The sequence below is a fragment of the Pelophylax lessonae genome (assembly GCF_965119305.1).
Source record: "Pelophylax lessonae genome assembly, chromosome: 1".
NCBI classification, from domain to species: domain Eukaryota; kingdom Metazoa; phylum Chordata; class Amphibia; order Anura; family Ranidae; genus Pelophylax; species Pelophylax lessonae.
The window spans coordinates 594,090,849-594,118,033 of NC_138768.1; the positions used below are offsets into that span (position 1 = coordinate 594,090,849).

Below are 27,185 nucleotides of genomic sequence, written 5' to 3' on the forward strand. Positions count from 1 at the left end.
AAGTGAATAATTAATTCATGTCAAAGGATTCCCACAGCATTATTCCCCTGTGCCTCTGTTCTTCCCATTTATCCCCGGTTCACACTTCTGCGAGTGCCGGGTTCGCATGTAATGTCAGAGCGCACTGCTCCGACATTACATGCGATCAGCTGTGCGGTGCGAGTTTAGCCATACAGTTTGTATGGCTAAATTCGCATCGCACCCGGAGCAAACACGCACAGGAGGCATTTTTGCAGCCGCATCAGGATCGGATCGCACAGCGGTTCACACTTGTGCGATCCGTTCCTGTGCGAACTGCACGATCGCACTGCGATATGCGATCAAACTGGGGGTGTCGTTAAGATTACATTGACACCCCCCGTGTATCGCATATGGCAGTGTGAACTGCCGGGGGTGCGTGTGCGATGCGGGAACAGGCTGCGAATTCGCAGCCTTCCCGCATCGCATAAATGTGAACCGAGCCTTAGGCCTCTTGCACACTGCAGCTTGAAAAAGCTCAGTACTGTGTTTTTTTTTTACTAATCTAAAATGCTGCCAATGGTTTACAATGTGCTTGTACACACAGACACGTAAACAAGCTCTGCGTATTCTTAAGTAAAACACATTAGATAAATCTGGGCCATTATGCACAAATGCGTGCATATGAGCACGCATATTAATGCATTTTCCCTAGGAATGCATTGTGCATGTGAATGCGTGAACGCACAGATACGTGCAAATACACACATAAATATGTGCAAAACGAATGCCTAAAATCATGTCCAAAAAAAATGCTCAAACATCAATACCGTGTGCAAGAGACTCTGGAGCAACTGCCCTTTGCAAAGTGCACAGCCTATTTTCCTTTAGTAAATTAACTTTGTTTCTTATGGGTCTTACTTCTGGCTGTCACTGACTGAGGCCATTGATGATCAGGAATCTGAGTGGTTTCAAATCATCTGTAGGCTCTTTTTTTTTTTCTTTCTTTTTTTAAATCCGTGGCGGTAAAGAAAGGTGCATGTAAACACACACAAAAAAAGTGCACTTAGGGGTGTGCTTTGTCCACCCCCCCCCCCCCCCCCCCGAAGGGGTAGGGCCTCTACCCTGATCCCCGGGGCGCAAGGCTGTTGATAGGGACAAAGGGTTTCCAATGGTCCGCCTAGCCAGAAGCCTTGGCAGACCCTGTTCTTCTGGGTTAGCCAAAGCCAACCGAATACTTGGTCGAGGGGCTCTCCCGAAGCGAGACCCCTCCCCCCCCACCCAGGAGGACCCCACCCCCCACACTTCCTCCCCCTAGACTTCAGGGCAAGCCTGAGGACTCACACCATCCATCTTAATGAGAAAAAAAACACACACATAAGTGAAAGTGACAAAACGTGGCAGAGAAAATAAATAAATAATTAAGTGGTCGTGCATGGTGCACTGGCCGGCCCTGAGGCCTGGTGACAAAAATTGCCCGGACTTTAGCCAAAAGGCCCAGCCCAAGCTCTGATATACATGCAAGCTGAAGGATCCACAGAGAAAAATAAAAGCCTTCAGTCTCCAAATGCACATTGCCACTTTCAACCTGCAGCATTAGTGTGCAGTGCCATGTTTCTAACAGTTAAACTGTAGGATACAGTTTTGCTATTAAAAATAATGCAGAGGTTTTAAAAATTGAGGGGAAAAGGTAACATTTTCACACATTTGTCAGCCTATAAGAAAATAAGCGTGGGGTGTGTTTTTTCCTATTAAAAAAGTGTACTAAATAGACACCTATGTTTAACATTATTTATGTATGCAAATTAGATATAGGAATTACTGTTAAGTTAACATACATGCTAACACTACTAAATATGGCCTGGGCATCTTGGCATCAATGCCCTCTGAAAAGGGTTAAACAGCAAAAGAATAAAATAAGAAAAGAATATGTAAAGCAGCGTGCTGGCTGAGAACAATAATATTTACATTCATATGCATATACGCATACACTTACTAAAATTTGCATTTACTGAAGTGTATCATACACAAAAAACACAAAATAGATTCTGCAATGTACTTACAAATTTCAAGAGAAAGGTGTTTTCCCGAAGTGCACCGATACACCCAGCAAAGCCAAGGATGAACATCACCCCTCCTACTACAAGGAAAAGCCATACTGGATCAAACCCCCCAAGGTCAGTAATGGAGGAGATGTTGGAGAGCACACCCTGAAAAGAAAAGACAAGACACAGCCATGTATGAAATAAAGCACAACATAAAAGATACAGTACATGTTCATGCAATAATATTTCTATAAAGCATAGTAATACGGTCAGTTCCACAATACTAATAAACAACCTAAATACATGTCTGCTAGAAAATCTCTGGTAACCAAAATCCCAGGCTCTAACATGCATATCTCAAGGCAAGCATGGCTGGATGGTAATGGACTCGGCAGCAACCTTAGGTAGCACAAACAGAACCTCAATCCTGAACCAATCTGAGCTGATTCACAGCCATTCCACAAAATGCCCTGAGAGGCAGTAAGCAGATAGCTAAGATGTGGATCCAACCTACCTTACAACAAATCAGAAATTAAAGTGATTGTAAAGTTATTTCTTTAATAACAAACGTAATAATGATTTTGCACAGAGCATCCCAGATCCTCCTCTTCTGGGGTCCCCTGCTGGCGCTCTGGGCTCCTTCTCTATTCTGTGTGCCACCATAGGAAACTGATTCTTATGGTGACACACGTGCGGGCTCAATCCTGAGCTGCACTCTGTGTGTCCTTTGACTGGAATTGATTGACAGCAACAGGAGTCAATGGCTCCCTCTCTGCTCTCCCTGAGTCCAGTGAGCAGAGAGAGAGCAGGCACAGCGCTAGATCAAGATCAGGTTTAGGTAAGTTTTTTTTTGGGGGAGTTATAGTTGACAGTAGGTTTTTTACCTTGATGCAGAGAATGTATTAAAGTAAAAATGGGATTTTTGACTTACCGTAAAATCCATTTCTCTGTGTCCATCAATGTTCATTGATGAACACAGCTCCTGATCTTCATAACCATTGGGTTATACTGCCCCCTACAGGAGTATGACACTAGGCAAAAAAAAATAATCTGGCTATGCCTATGGGCAGTCCCATGGGGTATACTCCCTCTCTCTGTTATAGGTACTCAGTTTAGTTAAAAGCAGTGTCAGAAGAATTACAACTGCACAGAGGAGTGGTGCTGTGTCCGACAATGAACATCAGAGAAATGAATATTACGGTAAATCAAAAATCCCATTTTCTCTTTCGTTTATTGACGGACACAGCTCCTGATCTTCATAACTATTGGGATGTCCCAAAGCAGTGCTAAACATGAGAGGTGGGAACAGCAAAAAAATACCCAAGGCTAAACAGTAGCCAACAAAGCAACAGGAGCTCAACCAAAAAACTGGAGCCCGCCTGAAAAAAAATAATAATACACCCTCAAAAAGGATCAGGTTCTCTAAACAGCAGCCTGCAAAATCTTGCGACCAAAAGAAGCATCCGCAGGTGCCAACACATCCACTTTATAAAACTTTGTGAAAGTGTGCACCGACGACCAGATGGCAGCCTTGCAAACCTGCATCACTGGCGCCTGATGACGGAAGGCCCCGGAGGCATTAAGTGCCTGAGAAGAGTGCGCCTTGACAGGGAAAGGGGGAACCTGACCCCTGATGGAAAAGGCCTGAATAACCGTCTGTCTGATCCATCTGAAATTGGTCGCAGAGGAAGCAAACAACCCTTTCCGAGGTCCATCCATGAGCACAAATAGTGAGTCTAACTTACTAAAAGACTCTCTGGCTGCCAAGTACACCCCGATTGCCTGGACCACATCCAAGGCATTCAAGGCAGTTTCCTTCGGATGTTTTGACCTGGGACACAGGGAAGGCAACACAATGTCTTCATTCAAATAAAAATGAGAGACAATGTAAGCAAGGGAATCTCCTGAAGGAACTCAAAGGGAGACTTCTGGAGGACCGAAAGCACCAAATTGAGGTCCCAAGGCGGCAACGGAGACCGCGCTGGAGGAACCAAATGTCGGACACCCTGAAGAAAGGTACACACCAGGGAGTGTGTGGCAAAGGGTCGTTGGAAGAAGACTGCCAAAGCCGACACCTGGCCCTTAATGGTACTCAAGGGCAATTTCTGTTCAACCCCCCCCCCCCCCCTGTTGAAGGTAGGTCAAGATCCGAGCCACCGAGAAGGAGCGAGGTTGAACTCCAAGAGACTCACTGCCCACCTTAGAATGCGGGTTATCTCCAGAGCCGCCAGGACACTTTTTGTGCCCCCCTGGTGATTGAAATAAGCCAAGGGCATGGAATTGTCTGATTGAATGGGTACTGGACATCCCTGAAGACGATCCGTTCAATGATCCAGACACAGTCTTATCGCTCGGAGTTCCAATACATTGATCGATAGTCTGGACTCTTTGAGTGTCCAGATACCCTGAGCAGAATGTTTGCCGAGGAAGTCTCCCCAGCCAGACAGGCTGGCATCTGTGGTGATCACTGTCCAATACAAGGGGAGGAAGGATTTTCCCAGACGAAGAGCGGGAGAACGAAGCCAGCATATTAGGGACCCCTTTGTTCCCCGGCTCAGCTGAATCTGATTGTCCAGAGACTGCGGAGTCTTGTCCCAGTTTGGCAGAATCTCCCTTTGTAGGGACCTTGTATTATACTGTGCAAACGAAACCGCCTCGAAGGTAGACACCATCAGGCCCAGCATCCGCATGCAAGTCTGAAGGGATGAGGACAGCAGGAGACAAATTGCAGCCTGCAATATCTGGAGTTTGTCCAGAGGAAGGAGCACTCTGGCCAAGGCCGAGTCCAGAGTTAGAGCCAGATAGTTCAGCTTTGTGGACGGAACCAGAGCAGCCTTCTGAAAATTCAGAATGCAGCCGAATTCCCGCAGAGTTCGTATGGTAATTTCCAGGTTGTCCACCAGAACAGTAGGAGACCCCGCTCGCAGGAGGAGGTCATCAAAGTAGCCCAGTACCACGATTCCTCGTTGGCATAACAAAGCTAGCACGGGGGGCTAACACTTTAATGAAGACCAGAGGAGCAGAAGCGAGACCAAAAGGGTAATGCCACAAACTGATAATGCTCCTCTCCCATTGAAAAGCGGAGGAAGCGCTGGTGACTGGCACATATTGGAATGTGAAGGTAAGCATCCTTGATGTAGATAGAGGCAAGAAAATCCCCCTGACGAAGGAATGCCACCACCATGCGAATGGACTCCATTCTGAACTTCGCACAAAGCAGTTCAGCGCCTTTAGGTCAAGGATTGGACACACCTTGCCTTCCTTCCTGGGAACTGTAAACAGGTTTGAGTAAAAACCCTGAAAACGTTTCCAAGTCAGAACAATCACCCCTTGAAGCAACAGGTCTTGTACCGCCACAAAACAGACCCTGTAAGAGGTTCGGGGACAAGGCGAAAGTTGGAAGGAAATAACTTTGTCGGGGGACAAGAACGAAACTCGATCTTGTACCTGGACCAAATTACTTAGTGGACCCATTTGTCTTGTACCAAGGAAGTCCACGGGTCTGGGAAAAAGTGAAGACCCCTCCCCCAACCTCCGATATGGTGAGGACGCACCTTCATGCTGAAGGAGCCTTGTCTGCAGGTCTGGAGAAGCCCGCTCTCGGCTTGCCAGAACAGGTTTATTTGGATCCTCCAGAGGAGGCCCTGAAAGGCTACGAGCCCTTGTCAGTCGACCCTGAGGGATGAAAAAACTTCTTATGAGCCGAGAAGGAGGGCCCACGTCTATGACAAGGTTCCTTGCCCTTAGTAGCCTGCGGAAGAAAGGTACTCTTCCCCCCTAAAGACATCCCCTAAGAATGCATGGAACTGTATTGTCACTGGTAGTCCCTTTACTAGCAAGGGGAGAACCTTGATCATTCTCAGCGGTTACATGTGCATAAACCTAGTTAAAATTATTGACTTCCCAAAGCTCTTGTATGTCCTACATTCAGCAGCAGCAGCGTATATTCTGAACAAATACTTTTCAACAATACACACCTTATTCCCTGTAATATGAAAGTGGCCTATTTTTCCCGACTCTGCATGCCCATAAAGATATGAGGGTCAAATCACTAACATTTGTTACATCTAATATTAGTCTCCCCTGGAATAAATGATCTCACAAGATAATTTTAAAGCCAATTCATGAAAAAAAATAAAAATAAATAGAATGTTTGATAAACAACAACAAAGCTTCATTAGCCCCAGTTAACACTGGTGCGACTTTTCATGCGATTTAACTGTTCCAAATCGCAAGACTAGTCGCACCCAATTGTCAGCAATTGAACTGTTTAAATCAGTGCAACTCCAACTTGTGCCGCACCGATTTGAAAAAAAAGGTTCCTGCACTATTTTTGGGGATTTCAGGAGGGACTTGCATAGACATCTGTGCATGAAGTGACACAGATGTCAGCCAAGTAGCATCTGAAATCGCCCTGACCTGCTACTTTGAAATCATGGTACTTCAAGTAAAGTAGAACGATTTCAAGGTAGCATCAATGTGAACCAGGGTTTAGGGCTCATTCATGTAGGCGCTCAGTGTCATGCAGCAGATAGAGCCATTTGTTTACTTTTTTCCCACCTCTGAGGCAGCCCATAGAAAGTGAAGGGATACCTTTTGGCTGTGTGGACTGACCCTCCCAGCTGAGTTTGCCAGGTATGAGTGCTTGGATGCACAGGCTCTGCATACTGGTCAGAGCAAAGAAGATTCAATGAAAACAATGCATTGGTGTGACAATGCAATGTTAGCTCAGGAATGTAAATAATTTGTAGCATAGCACAAGAGGGGGATTGTTCTGTGAAGCAAAGAACACTAAGAATGTTTTCATTGTTTCATAATTCTTAGTCTTTCTTGATTCTCTTGATCTCACTCTGTTGTAGTGTTATAGCCTGGGAAAAAAAAATGATTCAAAAAAAAAAATAATAAATTAAGTGCTAAATATTACAAAATAGAAAAATTGAAGAATTGTAAAATAAGGCATTTTTTTGCAAAATAACTACTTTTATAATGATTTTATTTTAAGGCAAATTAAGAAAAAGAGTGATGGGAAACTTTTACAGTTATCACAAGAACCTGAGGCAAATCTTCCAATTGGGCCACGTATCTAAGATCCCCTTACTATGGGAATATTTCATCTCACTTCCTGTTGTCTTCTGGACAAGAAATATATCATAAGTGAACACAGACAGCAAAAAGAAAATCCTTAAAAAATTAAAGACATAAAAAAGATTTTATCGAGAAATACACTTTCATACAATTACACTGGTTCCCCTAAGCAGAGTAACACTTGGTTCTATCCTTGTCGATAATATCTTTATGGAAAGCTTAGCATGAAGTCCTGCAAGTCTGCAGGAATAGCCAGTAAATGCTGAATGTGTAAACAGCTAGGGATCCGTGTCTCTTCCTCACACTTCATTACGTCCCCTTTATTCTAAATTCAGAAAAGTGCACTCAGCCAAAGCTATATTCTGAAGTTACTGACTGTAAAAAAGAAGTCTGTACCCCTGACAGATCCATAAATTCTTAAACACATGAAGAAATTTGTGTGAGGAATATTTTTATCTCTGCCTAGCCTCAGTTTACACACACGCTTTTCTGCATAACAACCTGAAGAGAAGCAGAATGGGAAAACAGAATAGATGGGGAAAGGCCCAGGAAAAAAAAAGGAGGTTAGTGGACTCACAAAAACCCAAGTAGAGGAGGCGCATGTGCAGAGGACTCCAAGATGGCCGCTTAGCCTTGGAGCTCCGCATCGCTCTGGTCTTCTTATTCCCACCACAGCCTTCAGAGCACTCGTTCCTGTCCTGCCGCTCTACCAGCAATCGACCTGGGAACACCCAGGGAATAATCTGATGTCCGGAGGCTCTGCTAGGAGGAACCTATCCAGTCAGCTGGACCACATCCCACGGCAGGCCGGTCTATCAAAGATGGCGGCTATCTCACGAGGCACAGACTGTGATACAAAGGAATCGATAGCTGACCAAGACGCCTCAAGCCCTGCAATACCTTCTATAGTACATGTCACAGTGAGTAATCAGGCCCATGCTGCTCCTTCCCCAGCATCTACTGAATCACTGATTGGGAGGACATGGGAAGACCTTATCTTGACACCCATGAGTGACATTCTGGCCACCCCAGATACCTGTGAGAAGGGAGCCCACAATCCCCCAATCACCCAACTGATTTCCCTTCCATGATAGCTGCTTTTTCCACGATGCTGTCCAGGGGCCTGGCCTAAACAGCTGCACAGATCACCTCCTCCATCCATGCTGAACTGCAGCATTTGGGATCACGGATGGAAGTCATGGAAAAGGAGGCTGATCAATCTGTAGCCAGAATTAACCACTTCCAGAATACAGGATATCCAGAATCAGTTGTCAAACCGCATTGTCCAAAATAGATGACCTTGAAAACCGTTCAAGATGATACAACTTAGAGTCAGAGGACTCCCTGAATCAGTGAAAGAAGTTAACCATGCAAGTCATTTCTTCATCCAGGACTTAATCCCAGACATCCCAGAACACTGTTTGTAATTGGACAGAGTGCACAGAGCCTTGCAACCAATGCGATCTGATGGTCTACCCAGAGACATTATAGTTAAACCCCACTTTTACTCTGTCAAGGAAGAGGTGATGAAATTGTCTAGGAATTCAGATGGGCTCACTATTCAGGGACATCAGGTCCAGGTCTTTGCGGACATCTCCCCCTCTCCAAAAACGTCGCTCTCTGAAACCCCTCCTTCAAGTTCTGGCTCAAAAGGACATAACATACAGATGTATAAAGTAATAAGTGCAGCGCTAGAGAACAAACGTATAAAAGTTCAAAAAAATCTGTGTAGTCCTATTCGGTTTAAATCAGCAAATGTCTGTGATTCCAAGATGGTATTGCTGGGTTAAACATATCACCACCACCAGATGTCACCAAACACACTGACCCTTACCGTCAGGCTGATAAGACTGCACCAGATAAATAATCCCCACGCTGCTTCATCCAAACTTAACCATAGATCTCCATAAGTTCACAGAAACATGAATGACAGATGAGTCACAGATCCTCAAAATCCTCATATGGCCCCAAAAATAGTGAAAAGGCTCATAGTGCAGTAAGTTAAATTAAAGTAGTGCTTTATTAAATCATAAAATACACTCACACTCTATCAGGATGGCTTCAGCGTTTAAACAGTGTGGGTTATTTCCTTCAAAGAAGATGGCCGCTGCGTCCTCCAGCGTCACACGTTCCGTAGCCCGCCCGATGCGGTGTTTTGTCAACAATGACATCGTCAGGGGCGTGGTTTTTGGTTTGTTTTATATAACATACAGATGGTCCTTTCCATTTTGTCTAAACTTTCTCGTATCAGAACAAGGCTCACAGCTTCTCATCATTTTCTGAAGGTGAACGCCTGCTCCTACACCTGGGGCTTATTACCCAAGAGATCCCTCCTCCTTCACCCGCCAGGGGTCCCTCATCTGACAAAAGGCCTTCTCCTTCTAGTCCGCTTACTTCGGTTTGGCAAAAACAACCGAAAAGGTCAAGGAACTCTTAACCTCCCTGAGGAAGTCAATTGGATCAAGGACAACTGGATCCTGTTTTGCACTTTCTGGAACTGACCTTTTAGACGGCTTTCCTCTTCCCATGATTCATTCTTGTTTTTAGCATAAGTTTGCCTCTTTGTCTCCTGGGGAACTCCTCCAAGGTGGGGGAGAGAGGCCTGGAATTTTAATTCCCCAATGTTTGATGAGTTCAAAGTCTTATTTGTCTTAAAGTTTTCAAGGTTTTTTTTATACCTTCCCTTAGTTATGCTTGGGCATATTTGTTGTTAAGATACAGCTGGTATGTCATCCAGGGTGGTCCTGGGGATAACTCTGAGACCCACTATACTCACTGGATACATTACTCTACAGAATATTATGATTGACCCTGTGCAGTTGCCACTTTGATGCTCCAGGTGGGTAACAAAGAAACTTTTGCTGTCTGATTGCTTGGCAGGGGTTAAGGAGCAGCTTGGCGAAAATTGTTCAGGCCCTATTCCCTCCATGTTTTAAGGAACAGTGCTCTGTTTATTTGAAGTTATCTATTATATCTCCAGGCTGGTGGACCAAAGTGAATACAATGCGCCTCCATCTGCTGCTGATGCATTTATGTTTTACTCTCAGTGGCAGATTGATGTTCCCAACTTTTTTGGGGATATCACCACTCTCAAGTTTTTTGGTGGGAAGTGGCTGGACCCTTCCTCAACTGGACGGGTTACTGGGTTTTTGGTTTCATTGTTTCTCTAATTGTTGCTGTGTATTCTTTTGCTTGCCCGCCGTCTCTACCTCTTTTCTTTTTCTTTCTCTAACCTCTCTCTTTCCTATGGTCTGCCTGGAACCCCTCCCACATCAATTCGCAGGATTGAGATATTGGAAAGGCTGTGGAGACCTGTCCTCACTGGGTGAGAATTTTTTTCTATTTTGAGTTGTCAAAACCTCTGATCCATGGTGAATTCTAAACCTTCCAATATGATCATGCAGATTATATCCCACAATGTACAGGGTCTTAATTCCCTGATAAAACGGCAGAAATTGTTTCAATAATATTATACCCTAAAGACAGGAAATTATATAATTGAAACAATTCTCCTACAGAAAACTAATTTCCCAATCTCTTACAACCCCTCCTTCCTTCACCAGAGCTTCCCCCAATTTTACCTAGCTAATGCCATAAACAAGACACGCGGAGTAGCAATTTGCTTTTCCAAACTTTTAAATTTCTCCCCTTCCAAAATACTCAGGGACCCGGAAGGTAGTTACTTGTTGGTGGTGGGTACCATCGATGGAAAGATCTATACATTCGTTTCCTATTACACCCCAAATAAAGGCCAAGCGGGATTTCTCGAAATCATGACAAAAACACTGAGACCCTATTTACAGGGCACCATAATTTTTCAATATAGCATTTGATCTCTCATTGGATAAATCATGTAAAGGGACCCCAAAATCAGAAAGCCCCCCCTCCCCAGACAAAGCCTAAAAATAGCGAAGGTTCTTCAGTCCCTTGGCATGATCGATATCTGAAGGGAATAAAACCCCCATGTCAGGGACTACATGCACTTCTCGGCCCCACATCACAAGTACGCCAGGATAGACCATATTTTCATTAGATCTTCCTCTATGCCCCTAGCCATAACATCCAAAATTCAAGACACACCCCTATCAGACCACTCTATGCTGACACTTTCCCTCCGACGCTCTTTACGGGACGAAGGCCCATTCAAATGGTGTCTCAATGAGACCCTCCTGAGTGACCCTATACAATGTACAATCCTAGAAAAAGCCCTTAAGGAATATTTTACAGACAGTGACAATAACAGTGTTTCGCCAACAACACTCTGGGAGGCCCATAAAGCAGTGCTGAGAGGCAAACTCATTCAAGTTTCTTCCCAACTGAAACGTGAACACAGAGCTGAAATACAGAAACTTGAATGAAGAATTCCTTGATCTGAGCAAATGTCACAAAGGTAACCCAACCCTTCTACCCTGGCTCAGCAAGACTCTGCCAAGGTAAAATTAAATCTAGCTCTGACTACAGCAGCAGAAAAGCACATTAGATGGACTGCTAAATTCTACTCACAGAAGGATAAGATAGGTTCTAAATTGGCAAACAAACTATGTCTTAGACCGCGAACCTTACCTTTCCCTCAAATTTGCACTTCATCAGGGGACTTAACCCAAAACCCTATCTGTATCATGGAAACCTTTCAGACTTTCTATTCTAATTTGTATGACTTGCAATCTTCTCTTTCCCCACATAAATTGTATACTTTCCTTAGGGATCTCCCCATACCTAAAATCACACAAACCCATAGGGAACTCCTCGATAAACCTTTCACACCAGAGGAGATATTGGAGACCAACAAATATCTCAGACCAGGCTCAGCGCCTGGGCCTGATGGTTTTTCAGTCACCTATTATAAGAAATTTGGCCCCTCCTTGTGCCCCTATATGGCTCGATTTTTTAACTCCCTTCGAAATGGAAAGCCCTTGGACAGTGATTTAAACTCAGCATATATCTCTGTTTCTCCCAAACCTGGGAAATTTGTAACTGATGTTAGTAACTATCATTAGATATCACCTATTAATAACGACCTCAAACTTATGACGAAAATTCTTGCATCGAGACTGTCAAGCTTTATAGCTAAATATATTCACAAGGACCAGGTGGGTTTCATCCCTGGGAGGCAGGGCCCAGACAAAGTTAGGAGAGCCATAGATATAATTTTGTTGCTACACTCTCACTGGGATGGGTGTGCCCCGTAGGAAGTCTCTCTTTTGTCCATTGACCTCCAGAAGGCCTTTGATTCCATCTCTTGGCCCTACCTTTTTGAAATACTAGGAAGATGGGGTTTTCGACTCTAAATTCTTGGGAATCATTCAGCCTCTTTACTTTGCTCCGAAAGCACAGGTCTGTTTGATGGGTCATTATTCTAACTTTTTTGACATCAAAAAAGGGACCAGACAGGCTGTCCCTCGTCTCCTCTAATTTTTGCAAAAGCTGTTGAAACCTTATCAATCACCAGTAGATCGGACCCTGATATTAAGGGAGTCTTGTGTAGTCCCCAGGAACATAAAAGCATGTTGTTTGCGGACAACCTACTGCTCTTTATCACATCCCCCTGATCTCTACCCCTAATGTATTTCAACTGCTCCAAGACTTGGGTTCTATCTCGGGCTTAAAAGTAAATGTCTCCATGTGTGTAGCACTGAACATCTCGGTTCCTCTGCAGCTAGTAGACCAGTTGAGGCACCACTTCTCCTTCTCCTGGTCCTCTGACCCCATTCCCTGTTTGAGAATTAATTACCCCACAACATTGACAAACTGTTCTCAGTTAATTATACCCCCATGTTTCGGAAACTAGAGGAGGATTTAAAACAACGGGCAAAATGTGATCTATCCTGGCTGGGAAGGATCAACTCTATCAAAATGACTCTTCTACCATGTTTTCTATACCTCTTTAGGTTCCTCCCCATCCCGATAAAGAAAACGATACTTCTCAAATCTCAATTGAAAATCATCCGCTTTGTCTGGGGGAGGAAGGGTTACCACTGCCCTAAAGAAGTCCTCTACTGACTGAAAAGTCAAGGGGGGCTGGACCTACCCAATTTATGGTGGTACTATCAGGCTGCGCAATTATATCAAATCTTCGCAGTATACTCTAGGGGTGCTAAACCTGATTGGATTGCTATGGAAAGACAGGCAGTTCTCCTGCACACTATAGACTTTCTGCTCTGGAGTCCTCCTAAACAGAGACCCACAGTTCTCACCCCCACCTTCTCTCACTCCCTGGCATTGTGTGATACTCTATATAAACAAACTTCTTTAATCTCTAGTACCAAACCACTCTCCCACCTGTTAAATAACCCTTCATTTCCCCCGGGTTTAAATATACAAGCCTTTCGTTGGTGGCTCAACAAAGGACTCTTCAGAATAGGACACTTCTGTAACTCAATGGGTCACATTTCTCTTGGATACTGTAGGAGTAAACGTGAAATGACTCCAGGTTGCCATATTACAGAAAATGACAGCACTGTAGATTTTAAATGATAGGTATTCTTTAATGACTTTATATAACAATATGGCTTTTGTCTCACCATTTCTGGCAGGTGGGGTGCATTCACATCTGCAATGCTCATATACTACATTTTGTGGGTGTGAAATGAGCTTTAAAAAGGTATGTTATGTTAGGTGACCTTTTTAGATATCAATAATGCTTAGCAGAGTTCATATTTAGGGTCCATTTACACTTTTCCATTCTAGTGCGTGGCGTTTACACAAGTTGTTTCATCTGTTGGGTAACGGCAATCCATCCAATTGAGTAGACTGCCAGCGCACTAGAACTGCAAAAAAAAACTGACATGTAAGTTTTTTTTTCAGATGGAGTGCACCACAACCCATGGTAGTGCATTACCGTGCCTTGTAGTGAACTGTAATGCTTGTGTTCAGAGTTCTGTTGGGTTGTGTTGGGGTGCCATTCAAAATTAATAACACAAGCATTGTGCAAGTAATGCTCCAAAGCTCCAAAACTGCAAAGTGTAATGTTATTAGCATAGCTCCCAACTGTCCCTGATTTTGAGGGACTGTCCCGGATTTGGAAGAAAGCCCCTCTGTCCCTCTTTCCTCCTCATTTGTCCCTCATTCTGGTCTGATCTATCCAGTTGTATATAAAATGCATTATTTAACTTTTAAAAATAGTTTCCCAGTGCTAAACCTGATATCTGATTTCTAAAATGCTGTATTTGCAGATGTCAAAAGCCAGTATACAGGAATAATAGTGGTTAAAAAAAAGCACTTGTCGGTTTAACTAATCTGTTTTGTATTATTGTCCTTTAAGTGAGCATGGAAGGGGGTGTGTCCTATGCCTTTGGTAATAGGTTTTCGTAGTTCCTATCTCAAAATGTTGGGAGGTATGCACTCGGTATATATCACCTAAAATCGAAACAGGTGTCCACTGAGGACTGCAAGCCTTCCAACATGATCCACTTAAGGTAGAGAATGCTCTGTTCTTGGTCTTCGCTTTACCCTTCTTGGTCTTAATCACCTGACAGTTAAACTGTTTTCAAGAGATCCCAATCAGAAGTAATAGAATACTGTTGTGGAACTACAATACTTTTTTTCTAACACAGGTTAGACAGAATAGGTAGCAGAAAGGGGGAGGGGACATTGTTAAAATTAGATAGGCATGAATTCCAGGTCTTGTAAAGCATTTTAGGGGACCCCCCCAAAAATCTTTTATCACGAACCCCCCTCAAAATCCATACCAGACCCTTCAATTCTGATAAGGCTTTAAGGGAAAGCCCACTTATAAATTTAAAAAATGTGGTAGGTTGGGGTTCCCCCCCAAATGCAATACAAGGCCCTTTAGGTCTGGAATGACTTTTAATAGGAACCTCAAAAAATGTGTGAGCCCCCCCCCCCCCCCCCAAGCCATACCAGATCTTTAATCAGAGCACTCTGCCTGACAGACCAGGAAATGGGGATGGATGAATATGCATCCCCCTGAACATGCCCTCAACATGAGGGTGGTACCTTGCCAGGGGTAGCCCCCTGGCAAACTACCTTGTCCCCATGTTGATGAGGTCAAGGGCCTCTTCCCCACAACCCTGGCCTGGTGGTTGTGGGGGTGCATAAGGGGGGACTTATCAGAGTCTGGAAGCCCCCAGATATCTGCCCCCCCCCCCACATGAGTATAGGGTACATAATACCCGTTTACTCATTCACAAAAAAGAATACAGTAACTTTAACTTATGTTTTCCTTTCCCAACTCGATGTTCCTAACCACAATGCTACACATTGTGACACACTTACCGATTGCTGAGTTTACAAATGGTATAATCGCATGAATACATCATTTGACATCTCCCCGGAAGGAGAGCGAATGTGAACACAGCTGAGCGGAACTATGACTGGCATCCTAACATACTTATTGATCACTGTGTTTACATTTGGCATTATTGCAGGGAAAAGTCACGTGACACTTCCCTTGGGAGGAGTCCAAATGTCAACACAGCTGGGCAGGGCTACAAATAGTGTGTATTGGAAATTATGTTACAAGTTTTCTGTGCGCCTTTGCAGAGCATTTTTCTTCTCCAGAATACACCACCAATACCTGCTTGTTATTACTGGATAACATTGATGGCTTTACCAGATGACTGGGACTAAGAACAAGAAAAATGGCCCAGTACTAGCTTGTACCTCAATTTATATGGTAGCCTCTTTGCAGCCACTTAGGACTATAGAATTAATGACAGTGAACCTTGTCAAAGCAGTAGCTGTAGAATGCATAATGAAAATTCTACATCGATAATATCAAATGACTTGTCTTACACTGTTCGAAGGGTAATGTTGCCTCAGTCTAAGTCTGCTTTACATCATTAGAATAGCGTGTACAGGTCTTATGCAAAAGATCATTGAGCAGTGGCATCACTAGGGGGGGGCGGGGGCAGAGGGGGGCATGGCCCCCCAATATTATACTGTGCCCCCCCATGTACTCCCCCAAATAAAACGCAGTTTTTGTGTTTGTATTTTACATGGCAGAGAAAGCACTGAATTATTAAATAGGGCTGAAGAAGGCTGGTGTTCTGCCACTGTGCGAGACACCCCCCCCCCCCTCCCCCAGGCTGTAATGTGAGCGTCCAGTTTGAAAAAAAACAGCCTGCAGCTAGAGTGTCTGTCTGTATGACACTCCCACAGCCCAGCCAGCACACTCCCCCCTCCCCTCACAGACAGCAGAGGAGAGAGGAATACAAGCTCCTCCTGCCTCTGTCACTCATGTGTATGCCCGGACTGCCCACATGCAGCTGTATCTGACAGGAGACGTGGGCGGGTAACATGAGAGATGCCGGCGGTATGTGAGAGAGATGACAGCTTTAACCCTGGGTGAGTACACAGTGAGCTGTGCAGTGTAGTGTTATTGCTGAACTGTCCCTATCTCCCTCCCTTGTCTCCCCCCTTCTCTGTTCTTCCAAGAGCTTGACAAACTTCACTTCCATTAAGAACTTCACTTCCATTAGGCAGCCCATGCATGGATTTTTTTTCATTCAGGTTGGGTTCACACTGATGCAGTGTACTGCATTGCATGTTATTTATCTAGGAATCGCACAAGATTCCTGTACAAATGACATGCAAATTCAGTGCAATGCAAATTGAACCATACATTGTGTATGGCTCAATTTGCATTGGATCCGCCCCAAAAAGGTGCAAGACCCTTTTTTTTTGTCTGCACTGGAATCAGATCGCAAGGGTGTTCACAACCATATGATTCAATTCCATCGGCTTCCACGGTGCGTACTGCGTTCTGCAAACCAATTTGTGGGTATCATTAACTTTGATCATTAATATTGACACCTGCAGTGGCTTGCAGAGCGCAGTGTCAACTGCCTGCGATTCTGATGCATTGCGGGAAAGGAATTGCAGCAGTTCCCTCACCGCATCAGTGTGAACCGGATCTCAACTATTGTGTTGACGAAAAAAATATTAAATTTCCCCATCTACACATTCAAGGTGGATGGGGGAATCCTCCCGCTGAGCCCATCCCAAAACTACCAGGGTCGCACTTGCGACCAGGTCTTGGTGTTCAGCTACCAGGGGGGTTTCCAGCCTCCTCTTACTGTCCTGCCCCTGATATTGACAACGCCAATCTGGTGTTTTCTGCCTCCTTGGCAGCAGCTGCAGCATATTAGGATCCAGTACTGGTTGCATTATGGGGCTGATGGGTGCATACGGGGAGGGGGTTACATTATGGGGCTGATGGGTGCATACGGGGGGAGGAGGGGGGGAGCACTACTGGTTGTAGATGGCTGAGCTCTCCACCAGTCTCCTAGCAGCTGTGACACTGCATAGCCTTTTCTGTTGACATGGTGATCTGGATGTGTTCTGGGCGATGCTCCCGATCAGATCTAAAAATAAATATGATAGGGGTTTTATTGATTAGAGCCCCCACCTTACTGGAATGGAGCCCACACAGTTGCTGAGCATATGGCTGATATATATGTGATTGTACTTAAATACTGTGTTTATGTCCACATATTCGATCCAATTGGGAGAATCGCCCAGATCGCATCCAAATGGCATGTGAACAGAGAAGGCTATGCAGTGTCATCGCTGCTGGGGACTGGCGGAGAACTCAGCTGTCTACAACCAGTAGTGCCAGCCCTCCCGCACATTTGCCCATTAGCCCTATAATGTAACCAGCACTGGATCCTAATGCGCTGCCATGAAGACAGAGACGCTGGACTGGCCCTGTCAATAGCAGGGGCAGGACAGCAAGAGGAAATTGGGAACCCCCACAGTGGTGGAACACCAGGGCTTTCCACCACCATGGGGGGGGGCCTAAGATGTCAGGAAGGAGGCCCACTGCAGAACATGTGAAAGAGCCCTGCTGTGGGAAAGTAATAAAGGGCCCTGGCTCAGTGGAAAGCGTACTACGCACACAGGGAAGGCTCCTGGGACCGATGGGTGGGGCTGTTTAGGGTGGCCCCCCACGATTTCTTGCACCGATGTCCATTGTCAAAAATATTTCAAGTTTTCACGTTTTTGATGCCCATGGTCAGGAATTGTGACAAAGTGTTCGGAATATTTCATGTTTATGCGTTTGATGGGCCTTCATAATGCAAATGTTTGTCTATAGGTCATGTTAAATAGACTCTCCAGCTTCCTCCTCAGAAGTATGCCTAGGGACTTTTTAGCATCTTGATAAAAGTCCCTAGTCAGATTGAAACATTGACGCTCAAGTGTATTGTATATTGCATGAACAAAACAAAGGTGAATTTGTAACAAGACCTCTGGAGTGCATTCTATTCTTGAAAAAAATAAATATATACACACATATATATATATATATATATATATATATATATATATATATATATATATTGCATTTTATTGTCGGCCCCCCTACTTTTGTCCCTGTCCCCCCATGTGCCCCCCCAAAATATGAAAGCTGGAGACGCCACTGTCATTGAGGGGTGTTTAGAAGCACAGTATTTTGTATATTATGAAGTGGGTCATGGTGGAGGGTGTTGAAGAAGCACCTATGGCTCAACACAATAAAAAACTATTATCAGGGAGTCGCTTGAATTAGGTGAAAAACTCTACAGAGTACCGCTCCAACATTAAGCGAGTACAACAAGCAATACAGAAATGCTTACAATTCACACCATAACTAAATTCATGATTCTGAAATCCCAGCATTTTTAAATCCCAGTTGACCCATATATTCCCAAACTAGATGACAACCCATCCCCTTTAGTAATAGCTTCCAAAATGATCAAACACCTCAGTAAAAACTCACCCTGTAGGCTACATGGTGATTCTGCTGCCGCTTAATAAAAAACATAATTTTCTAACATCACAGGGAAAGTTGGAGGCGAAATAGTTCACAGGTACGAGATTAACGTCTCAATATTTCCTACAGCTACACATTTATATTCAACTATTAACTTGTAAGCCCAAATTACATTTAAAGATAAGAAATGTAGTTTAATTGAAAAGCATGCCTTCAGTGTGTTCTGTGTTTTAATGGAATACAGCACTTGAATCTATATAGATAGCTGGGATGCAAGCTTTCTGCTTGGTAAAGGGAATGTTTAGTATTTTTGGGTGATTTCTTGATTTCTTAGCTGTATGTGGAATAGTTTAGATCAGTAGTCTCCAAATTGTGGCCCAGGGGCCGGATGTGCCCTGTTGCCTTTTATCCAGCCCTTGGGGCACTTTTTCTCCCACTGATACAAGAAGACACTATTCCTCCCACTAATTCCTGCTACTGACATCAACAACAGGCACTAGAGTTCCGACTGAAACCAACAATGGGGCACTATTCCTCCCACGGATCCCAATGATGGAACATTGTTCCTCCCACAGACACGTATGACTGGACACTATTCCACCCACTGATACCAAAGACAGGCATTTATCCTCCCACTAATACCAAGGATGGGGCACTATTTCTTCCACTGACGCCAACGATGGGGTACTATTCCGTCTCCTAATACCAAAGATGCATTGTTTACTCCCACTGACGACAGGACAATTTCTACTCCCACTGGCCACAGTCCGGCCCCCCTAAAGTCTAAGGGACAGTAAACTGGCCCTTTGTTTAGAAAGTTTGGAGACCTCTGGTTTAGATGTAAACGAAGATTTGATGTAAGGTTTTTAAAAAATGTGAACTGCCCTTACTGTATACAGTATCTACATGTGGGCTGCCATATTTGCTCAATATATGCTTACACTTTGCTTCCTGCTTTGTAGAGCTACATCTTGGTGATTAAGGCTCCTTTCACATGAAGGAAATGAAAAGGTTATCCTGTAAGTTTTTCAGGTAGACCTGATCGGACAGTCTGTTCACCCCTATGGACTGGCAGGTGTAAACAGACATGTGTCCGTTTACACCCGCCTACTTCAAATCCGATCTAGTCAACTGAAAAAAAAAGAAGGGTATCCGTCGTCCTCTTTCTAGGCGGATCGGAGAGTAGTCGAGTGTAAATGCACAGTGGAGTCTGTTTACACCCAGCTGCCTAAAGAGCAGAGTGGGCTCCGTCAATGCCCGCTCTGCATAAACTGAGCGGCTACGGACCTGTCATGCGACCATTCTGCTCTGATCAGCAGGGGATTAGCAGACAGATTTGAGTGTGCCCGTGTGAAAGGGGCCTTACTTCTCCTTCTCACAAAGACAATGGACTTATTGTCAGTTATTCTTTACAGTTGTAAAGAAGAAAGTCTGAATGAAGCTGAATTGTTAATTTACAAATGTCTGTATTCAACACAACAGCATGAAATATGGACAAGAAAACACCTGAAATTGTAAAAGTCACAACAAAAATTAATTTAAAATCAACTTTCGCTAAAACCACAATTTTTTTTTTAAGTTTCCTTCAAAATAAGATGCTTAATACCTCTCTTGCAGATCCTGATTTGGTCTATATCTGATGTCAGGTTTCTCACTGAGCTCTGTGATTCCATCTTCCAGCCCCTATAACAGTACAGGGCACGGAAGTGATGCTGGGACCAGCAGACGGAACCATAGAACACGATGGGTGGTGGAGGCACACAACACAGTAACTGTAGAAGTTTTATCGGACAGCATAGCTCTGCCACAGTGAAGACTTGACTATCTGCCAGAGACGTAGTACTTAATAACTTAATGATTAAGTATTAAGCATCTTCTTTTGTAGAAAACTTTTTTAAATTAAATTTTCACTTTAAGGTAAACAACTGCAATTATATAATTCACACATGCTCAGGAATACATGATACATCTATTAAGCAATGAATTTTATACCGCGGCAAAATAAGTACGGTAAATGCATGCATAGTTTGCCAATAATTATGGGCTTGATTTTTACTATGGAATGTAGAAGCATCAATGCTATGAAACAGAACTGACACAAAATGGCTTAATGACATTAAACTCTGGTTAAAAATGTAGGCATTTAATCTTAACTCAGAAATGTACCCTCTATTGCTCTTAGCTTCCTTCAAATTTCCTAATTGCAATTATACCCACTGTCACCGTCAGTGGGCACTACAGCCCACTGAACATGACCCATTTAAGTGAAAGTGTGAGGGAGCAAAACGAATGTAAACATGGCCTTAGGGTCACTTTAAGCTACATTATTGTGTTCTTTTGGGTTGAAGTCAGGACTCTGTGCAGGCCAATCAAATTCCTCCACCCCAAACTCACTCATCCCTGTCTTTATAGACTTTGCTTTGTGCACTGGTCCAAATCAATTGGAGAAGGAGGTATTTTGGTGTAAGGTTGTTTTTTAGGGGTTGAGCTTGGCCCCTTAGTTACAGTGGGGGGAACTCATAAGGTGTCAGCATACCAAAACATTTTTGTTAGTTTCATTCTCCCAACTTTGTGGGAACAGTTTGGGGTTGGCCCTTCCTGTTTCAAAATGACTGCTCACCAGTGCACAAAGCAAGGTCCATAAAGACATGGATGAGCAAGTTTGGGGTGGAGGAACTTGACTGGCCTGCACAGAGTTCTGACCTCAAACCGAACAAACACCTTTGGGATGATCTAAAGTGCAGACTGCGAGCCAGGGCTTCTCTCCAACATCACAGCCTGACCTCACAAATGCTCTTCTGGAAGAATGGTCAAACATTCCCATAGACACACTCCTAAACCTTGTGGACAGCCTTCCTAGAATAGTTGAAGCTGTTATAGCTGCAAAGGGCGGGCCAATGCATTGTGAACCCTACGGACTAAGACTGGGATGCCATTAAAGTTCATGTGCGTGGAAAGGCAGGTGTCCCAATGCTTTTGGTAATATAGTGTATATGCACAAACATATAAGGGCCAAATTAGAAAGGTGTCAATTAATCTACCAGCATGTTTATCTACCAGTGTGGGAGGAAACTGAGCACTCAAAGGAAACCTACACAAGCACAGGGAGAACATGTAAACTCCATGCAGGCAATGTCCTTCCTCGGATTCAAAATGAGTACCTCAGTGCTGCAAGGCAGCAGTGCTAACCACTGAGCCACTCAGAAGCTACTAATAAAATATGAGTCCTCAGATTCCTGTCTGTTTAAACATATTCTGGAGCCAGACAGACAGAATACGTTTAAGAAGACATTTTAGTGTCTTCTACTTTGTTGGGATTTCACCAGATAGAACATTCTGGTTTCTTGTATAACACTAACTGCGTTTGATGTAACTAGAACGGACAGGTAAATGGAACTCTGTCTTACTATTCTGCCCCTAAGGAGAAAAGTAAATGGCTAGGAAATAATCACAAACTGCTAAAGAAATCAATAAAGAGCCACACAAATATCAGGCTCGGTATTTTATTCTTTACTTTCCTAACCATTCCTTCAAGTATTTTTCTTCTCTTTATGCCATTATTTTCTTCAAATTACAGACCTCCAACTTCCATCATTAATGCAGATTATTTCACCAGCACCTCCCTACATCTGGTTATTATTTCTTGTCTACTGTTGTGTAACTGACTCATCATTTTTATTTTTTTAGGTGGCACCTATTCTGTTTCTAAGCTAACATCAGTGCAGATGACTCAAAACAGTTAGTCTAAAAGGAACATTTGAGTATTATATGCAACCTGGGCCCGATTTCCATCCCTGGAGACTGCAGTCACACATTTGGTACCCAATGCAACACCCATCTGCTAAGATCACTGCTTTTACATAGGACATTTTTTTGTTTTACTGCTTCTAACTTGGCTTGGAATATTATGACTATTTATTAAATAGATTACTTATCATAGGAAAAAATAGGAGGGGGGGCTAGAAGGCCTCATTCACACGGGCTTACTACATCATACACCCATGCGAGGCCAGTGTTTGCAATCCAATTCATGTCAATTGGGATGCAGCAGCTATACAGTCACAGCCACTGCTCCCAATTTGACACTCATGTATCCTGCATTCAAGGACTGCCCACCCACATAACTGTCAAATTTGGGGAAACGGCTGTGTCCATGCAGTCGCTGCATCTCAACTGACACAGCCCTTGCATGGGTGACTGCTATAGTACGATCTTGTGAACGAGACCTTACACTCCACTGCTTTTTTCCCCTTTAATATACAATAACATAGTCATACCTGTGCAGACAAAAACAGCCTTCTCAAGGGTGCACGCTTAAGTATGCCTGTGTGAAGAAAAAAGCCTCACTTTACAAGGAAGCTGCCTCTATGACTATGTCTTCCATAGGTATAGGTCTACTATACTGAATGGTGAATCCAGCCCTGCTAACACAAGCCTATAGAGTTGATCCAGGGAATAGCCAATTGCCTCTCGGGGGATCAGGAACAAATTGGATCATGCTTTGCTGGGGTTTTTTCGCCTTCCTCTGGATCAACTGTGGGTATAGGATTGTGTATATAGGATTGTATGGTTGTTTTTTTTTTTTGTTTTTTTTTATTGGTTGAACTGGATGGACTTTTTTCAACCTGACTATGTAACTATGGAATGCAGTGTGACCAATCCCAATCATGTCCATGCTGTAAAACCTCTTTAACCACTTAAGCCCCGGAGGATTTGGCTGCTAAACGACCAGGGGGTATTTTGCGATTCGGCACTGCGTGACTTTAACGGACAATTGCGCGGTCGTGCGACGCTGTACCTAAACGAATTTGGCGTCCTTTTTTTCCCACAAACAGAGCTTTTTTTTGGCGGTATTTGATCACCTTTGCAATTTTTTGATCACGCGCTATAAACAAAAAAAGAGCGTCAATTTTGCAAAAATAGCAATATTCTTCCCTTTTTTTTATATGAAATTCCCCAAAAAAAAAATGTAAAAATCAAAATTTTTTAACATTTTCGGCCAATTTGTTTTATGCTACCTATGTTTGGTAAAAAAAATTGCAAAACGCGTATTTTGATTGGTTTGCGCAAAAGTTATTGCGTTTACTGACTAAGGGAAAGATTTTTGTCATTTTTGTTGTTTTTTTTTTTAACGCGTAATGGCGGCGATCTGCGTTTTTTTTTGCGGTACTGCGACATTGCGGCGGACAGATCGGACCCTTGAATGACATTTTTGACACTTTTGGGGTTACCAATGACATTTCTACAGTAATCAGTGCTATATATATGCACTGTTACTGTAAAAATACACTGGTAGTGAAGGGGTTAACTTTATTTGAGAGGGAGGGGCTGTGTGTGTCCCTAGGGGCGTGATTCTTACTGTGATTGGCTGTGGCTTCAGCTGTATGCAGAGTGATCAACGGATCTACATAGTAGATCCATATGATCAGCTCTCATACAGAGGGGAAAATGACAGGCAGCTTGTTTACACAAGCTGCCTGACTTTCTCCCTCTCCCCCGCCGATCGCAGAGTGGCCGGCGGACATCGGGTCCGCCGGTCACACGCGCGGGGGGGTCCGTGACCACGCGGGAGCGGGAGCGCGCCTCCGGCGGCGCGCGCTCGCTCCCTAGACCCTCACAAGCTAGTGACGTAGCCCTACGTCACTTTGCCTGTGAGGGGCTGACCGCCGACGCAGATCGGCGTGCGGCGGTCGGCAAGTGGTTAATCATTTTATCATTACCTCTTCCATAGAAAAAGGAAAATAAATTTTTTTCACTTTGCAAACAAAGGGGGACTTGCCAGAAAGTAAAGCTGTGCACCGTATCTACTCTAGGAATGGGTAACTAGGCGATCCTTAAAAACTCACTTATTCAGGGAAGTCTACCCCAATTCCACCTAAGAGCTGTGCCCAAGTCACCTCCATCAGATCATCACCTGCAGCTATTACCTTTTGTACCACCTCCCCCTCCCTTTAGATTGTAAACCTTGAGCAGGGCCCTCCTATTCCTTCTACATTGAACTGTATTGTAATTGTACTGTCCCCCTCTTTATTGTAAAGAGCTGCATAAACTGTTGGCACTATTTAAATCCTGTACAATAATAATATTAATAACTAGAGAAAATCAGGAAACCAGTTGTTGGAAACTATTTAAACCACTAGTAGGATATCTCAGCTAAGTCTTTAATTACTAAAGGGGCAATCTTTTACTTTGCATTCACTATATCTGGTCTCCCACAGTACATGGAAATGCAATCAATTTAGTAAATATAAACCGCTAAATACCTTTTCTCATAAGCAGTATATACAGTAGCAGTCTTGTGACTTCTATCAGAGCGTGGTTAAAGTTTGTAGGAGGAATTTTCATTCTGCACTGGTGGGTCCTATAAGGATGCAGGACCCCTGACCCTCTGTCTGGACAGTGTTGATTGGCCCTGTGCTGATCACATGCACTCTCCCAAGAAAAAAACAAAAAAGTCTCTAGCAATACACACCAAACTGAGCATGTGCAGACTGACTCCACTAGCTCTGTCTTATACGGACATGTTTTGGGATCAATGCAAGAAGGGGAGGATCTGTGCATAATGACCAGGCCATTTTTTACCATATGGCACTGCCTTATTTTAACTGACAATTTCGCAGTCATGCGACACTGTACCTAAATAAAATGTATGTCCCTTTTCCCCCCAAAAATAGAGCTTTCTTTTGGTGGTATTTGATCACATGTGACACTTTTTTTTTTGCCCTATAAACAAAAAAAGACAATTTTGGAAAAAAAAAAAACAATATATTTTTTTTTCTTTCTGCTATAAAACACATTCAATAAAAAAAAATGTAAAAATCGAATTTCTTTATTAATTTGGGCCAAAATGTATTCTGCTACTAATTTTTGGTTAAAAAAATCCACCCAATAGGCGTATATTGATTGGTTTGCACAAAAGTTATAGCGTCCAAAAACTATGGGATATATTTATGGAATTTTTATTTATTTATTTATTTTACTAGTAATGGCAGCGATCGGTGACTTAGTGCGGGACTGTAATATTGTGGCAGACAAATCAGACACCTAACTGACACTTTTTTGGGAACCAGTGACACCAATACAGTGACCAGTGCTGACAATATGCACTGTCACTGTACTGACACTGGCAAGGAAGGGGTTTTTTATCCAGGGGCAACCAAGTGGTTAAATGTGAGGCCAACATGTTTTACTGTGTGTGTGTGCGCTGTGTGTTTTTACTAAGCAATGTGCTGTTTTTTTAAGAAAATAAACAGCACATTGCTGCTGTCAGAAGAAAGCCCTGTGTTTGTTTACCTACACAGGGCTCTCTTCGGTAATCTCCAGAACCGATTGTTGGGTGCCTGCGACCAATCAGCGGCCGAAACGATGACTGGTTCATGCTGCAGCACAAATGGGGTGGCGGGGGTGCTCCCTACCCCGACGCACGGATCACGTACTAGGTACGTGATCCGGCGCAGAAGACCCGCCTTGCCACCGTATATGTACTGTATACGGTCGGCAAGCAGTTAAACATATGTAGCAGGTTTTCCAGGCCTGTGGCCTGATGTGGGTCTGCCATCGGTACCGGTTACCTCTCCAGCCCATGTGAGCTGCGACCCTGGGTGTGAGCACTGAGATATCGTCAACTCCGGCATCTTTGTTTGTTGTTTATTTTATTTAACCGCTTGCCGACTGCGCACAGTATATTTACTGCGGCAGTCGGCCCCGGCCAGGCAGAGTGACGTAGGTCTACGTCGCTCGCCTGTCACTCCTTCCAGAGCCAATAGCGGGCGGGCGCGCGCCCGCCGAGGCGCGCGCCCGCCTCGGCTCGTTCACGGAGGAGTGCGGGAGTGTGACTGGCGGACCCGATGTCCGCCGGTCACACTACGATCGCCGCTACAGCGGGAGAAAGACAGAGCGGCTTGTGTAAACAAGCCACCTGTCAGTTCTCCCTGTGTAAAAGTGAAGATCAAACAGTTCTACTATGTAGAACTGTTGATCTTTGTTTTTACACTAGTAGCCATGTCCCTACACAGTTAGAATCACGCCCCTAGGACACACTTAACCCCTCCCTGTCCAATACTGTTAACCCCTTCCCTGCCAGTGTCATTTTTGCAGTAACAGTGCATATATATAGCACTGATTACTGCAGTAATGTCACTGGTACCCCCAAAAGTGTCAAAAATGTCAGTCAAGGGTCCGATCTGTCCGCCGCAATGTCGCAGTACCGCAAAAAAAATCGCAGATCGCCGCCATTACTCGTTAAAAAAAAAAACACCAAAAATGACAAAAATCTTTCCCTTTGTTAGTAAACGCGATAACTTTTGCGCAAACCAATCAAAATACGCTTTTTGCGATTTTTTTTACCAAACATAGGTAGCGTAAAACAAATTGGCCGAAAATTT

The 27,185-nt window shown here is 43.9% G+C and overlaps 1 protein-coding gene across 1 annotated transcript in view; it reads right to left on the reverse strand.

Moving 5' to 3' along the window:
- The window catches only part of TSPAN5 (tetraspanin 5), a 249,636-nt gene that overhangs the window by 47,462 nt on the left and 174,989 nt on the right, over positions 1-27,185 (reverse strand). The window contains exon 3 of the mRNA XM_082244134.1: positions 2,022-2,168. Within this exon, the coding sequence (XP_082100260.1) occupies positions 2,022-2,168 (147 nt within the window). The remainder of the gene's footprint in view (positions 1-2,021; positions 2,169-27,185) is intronic.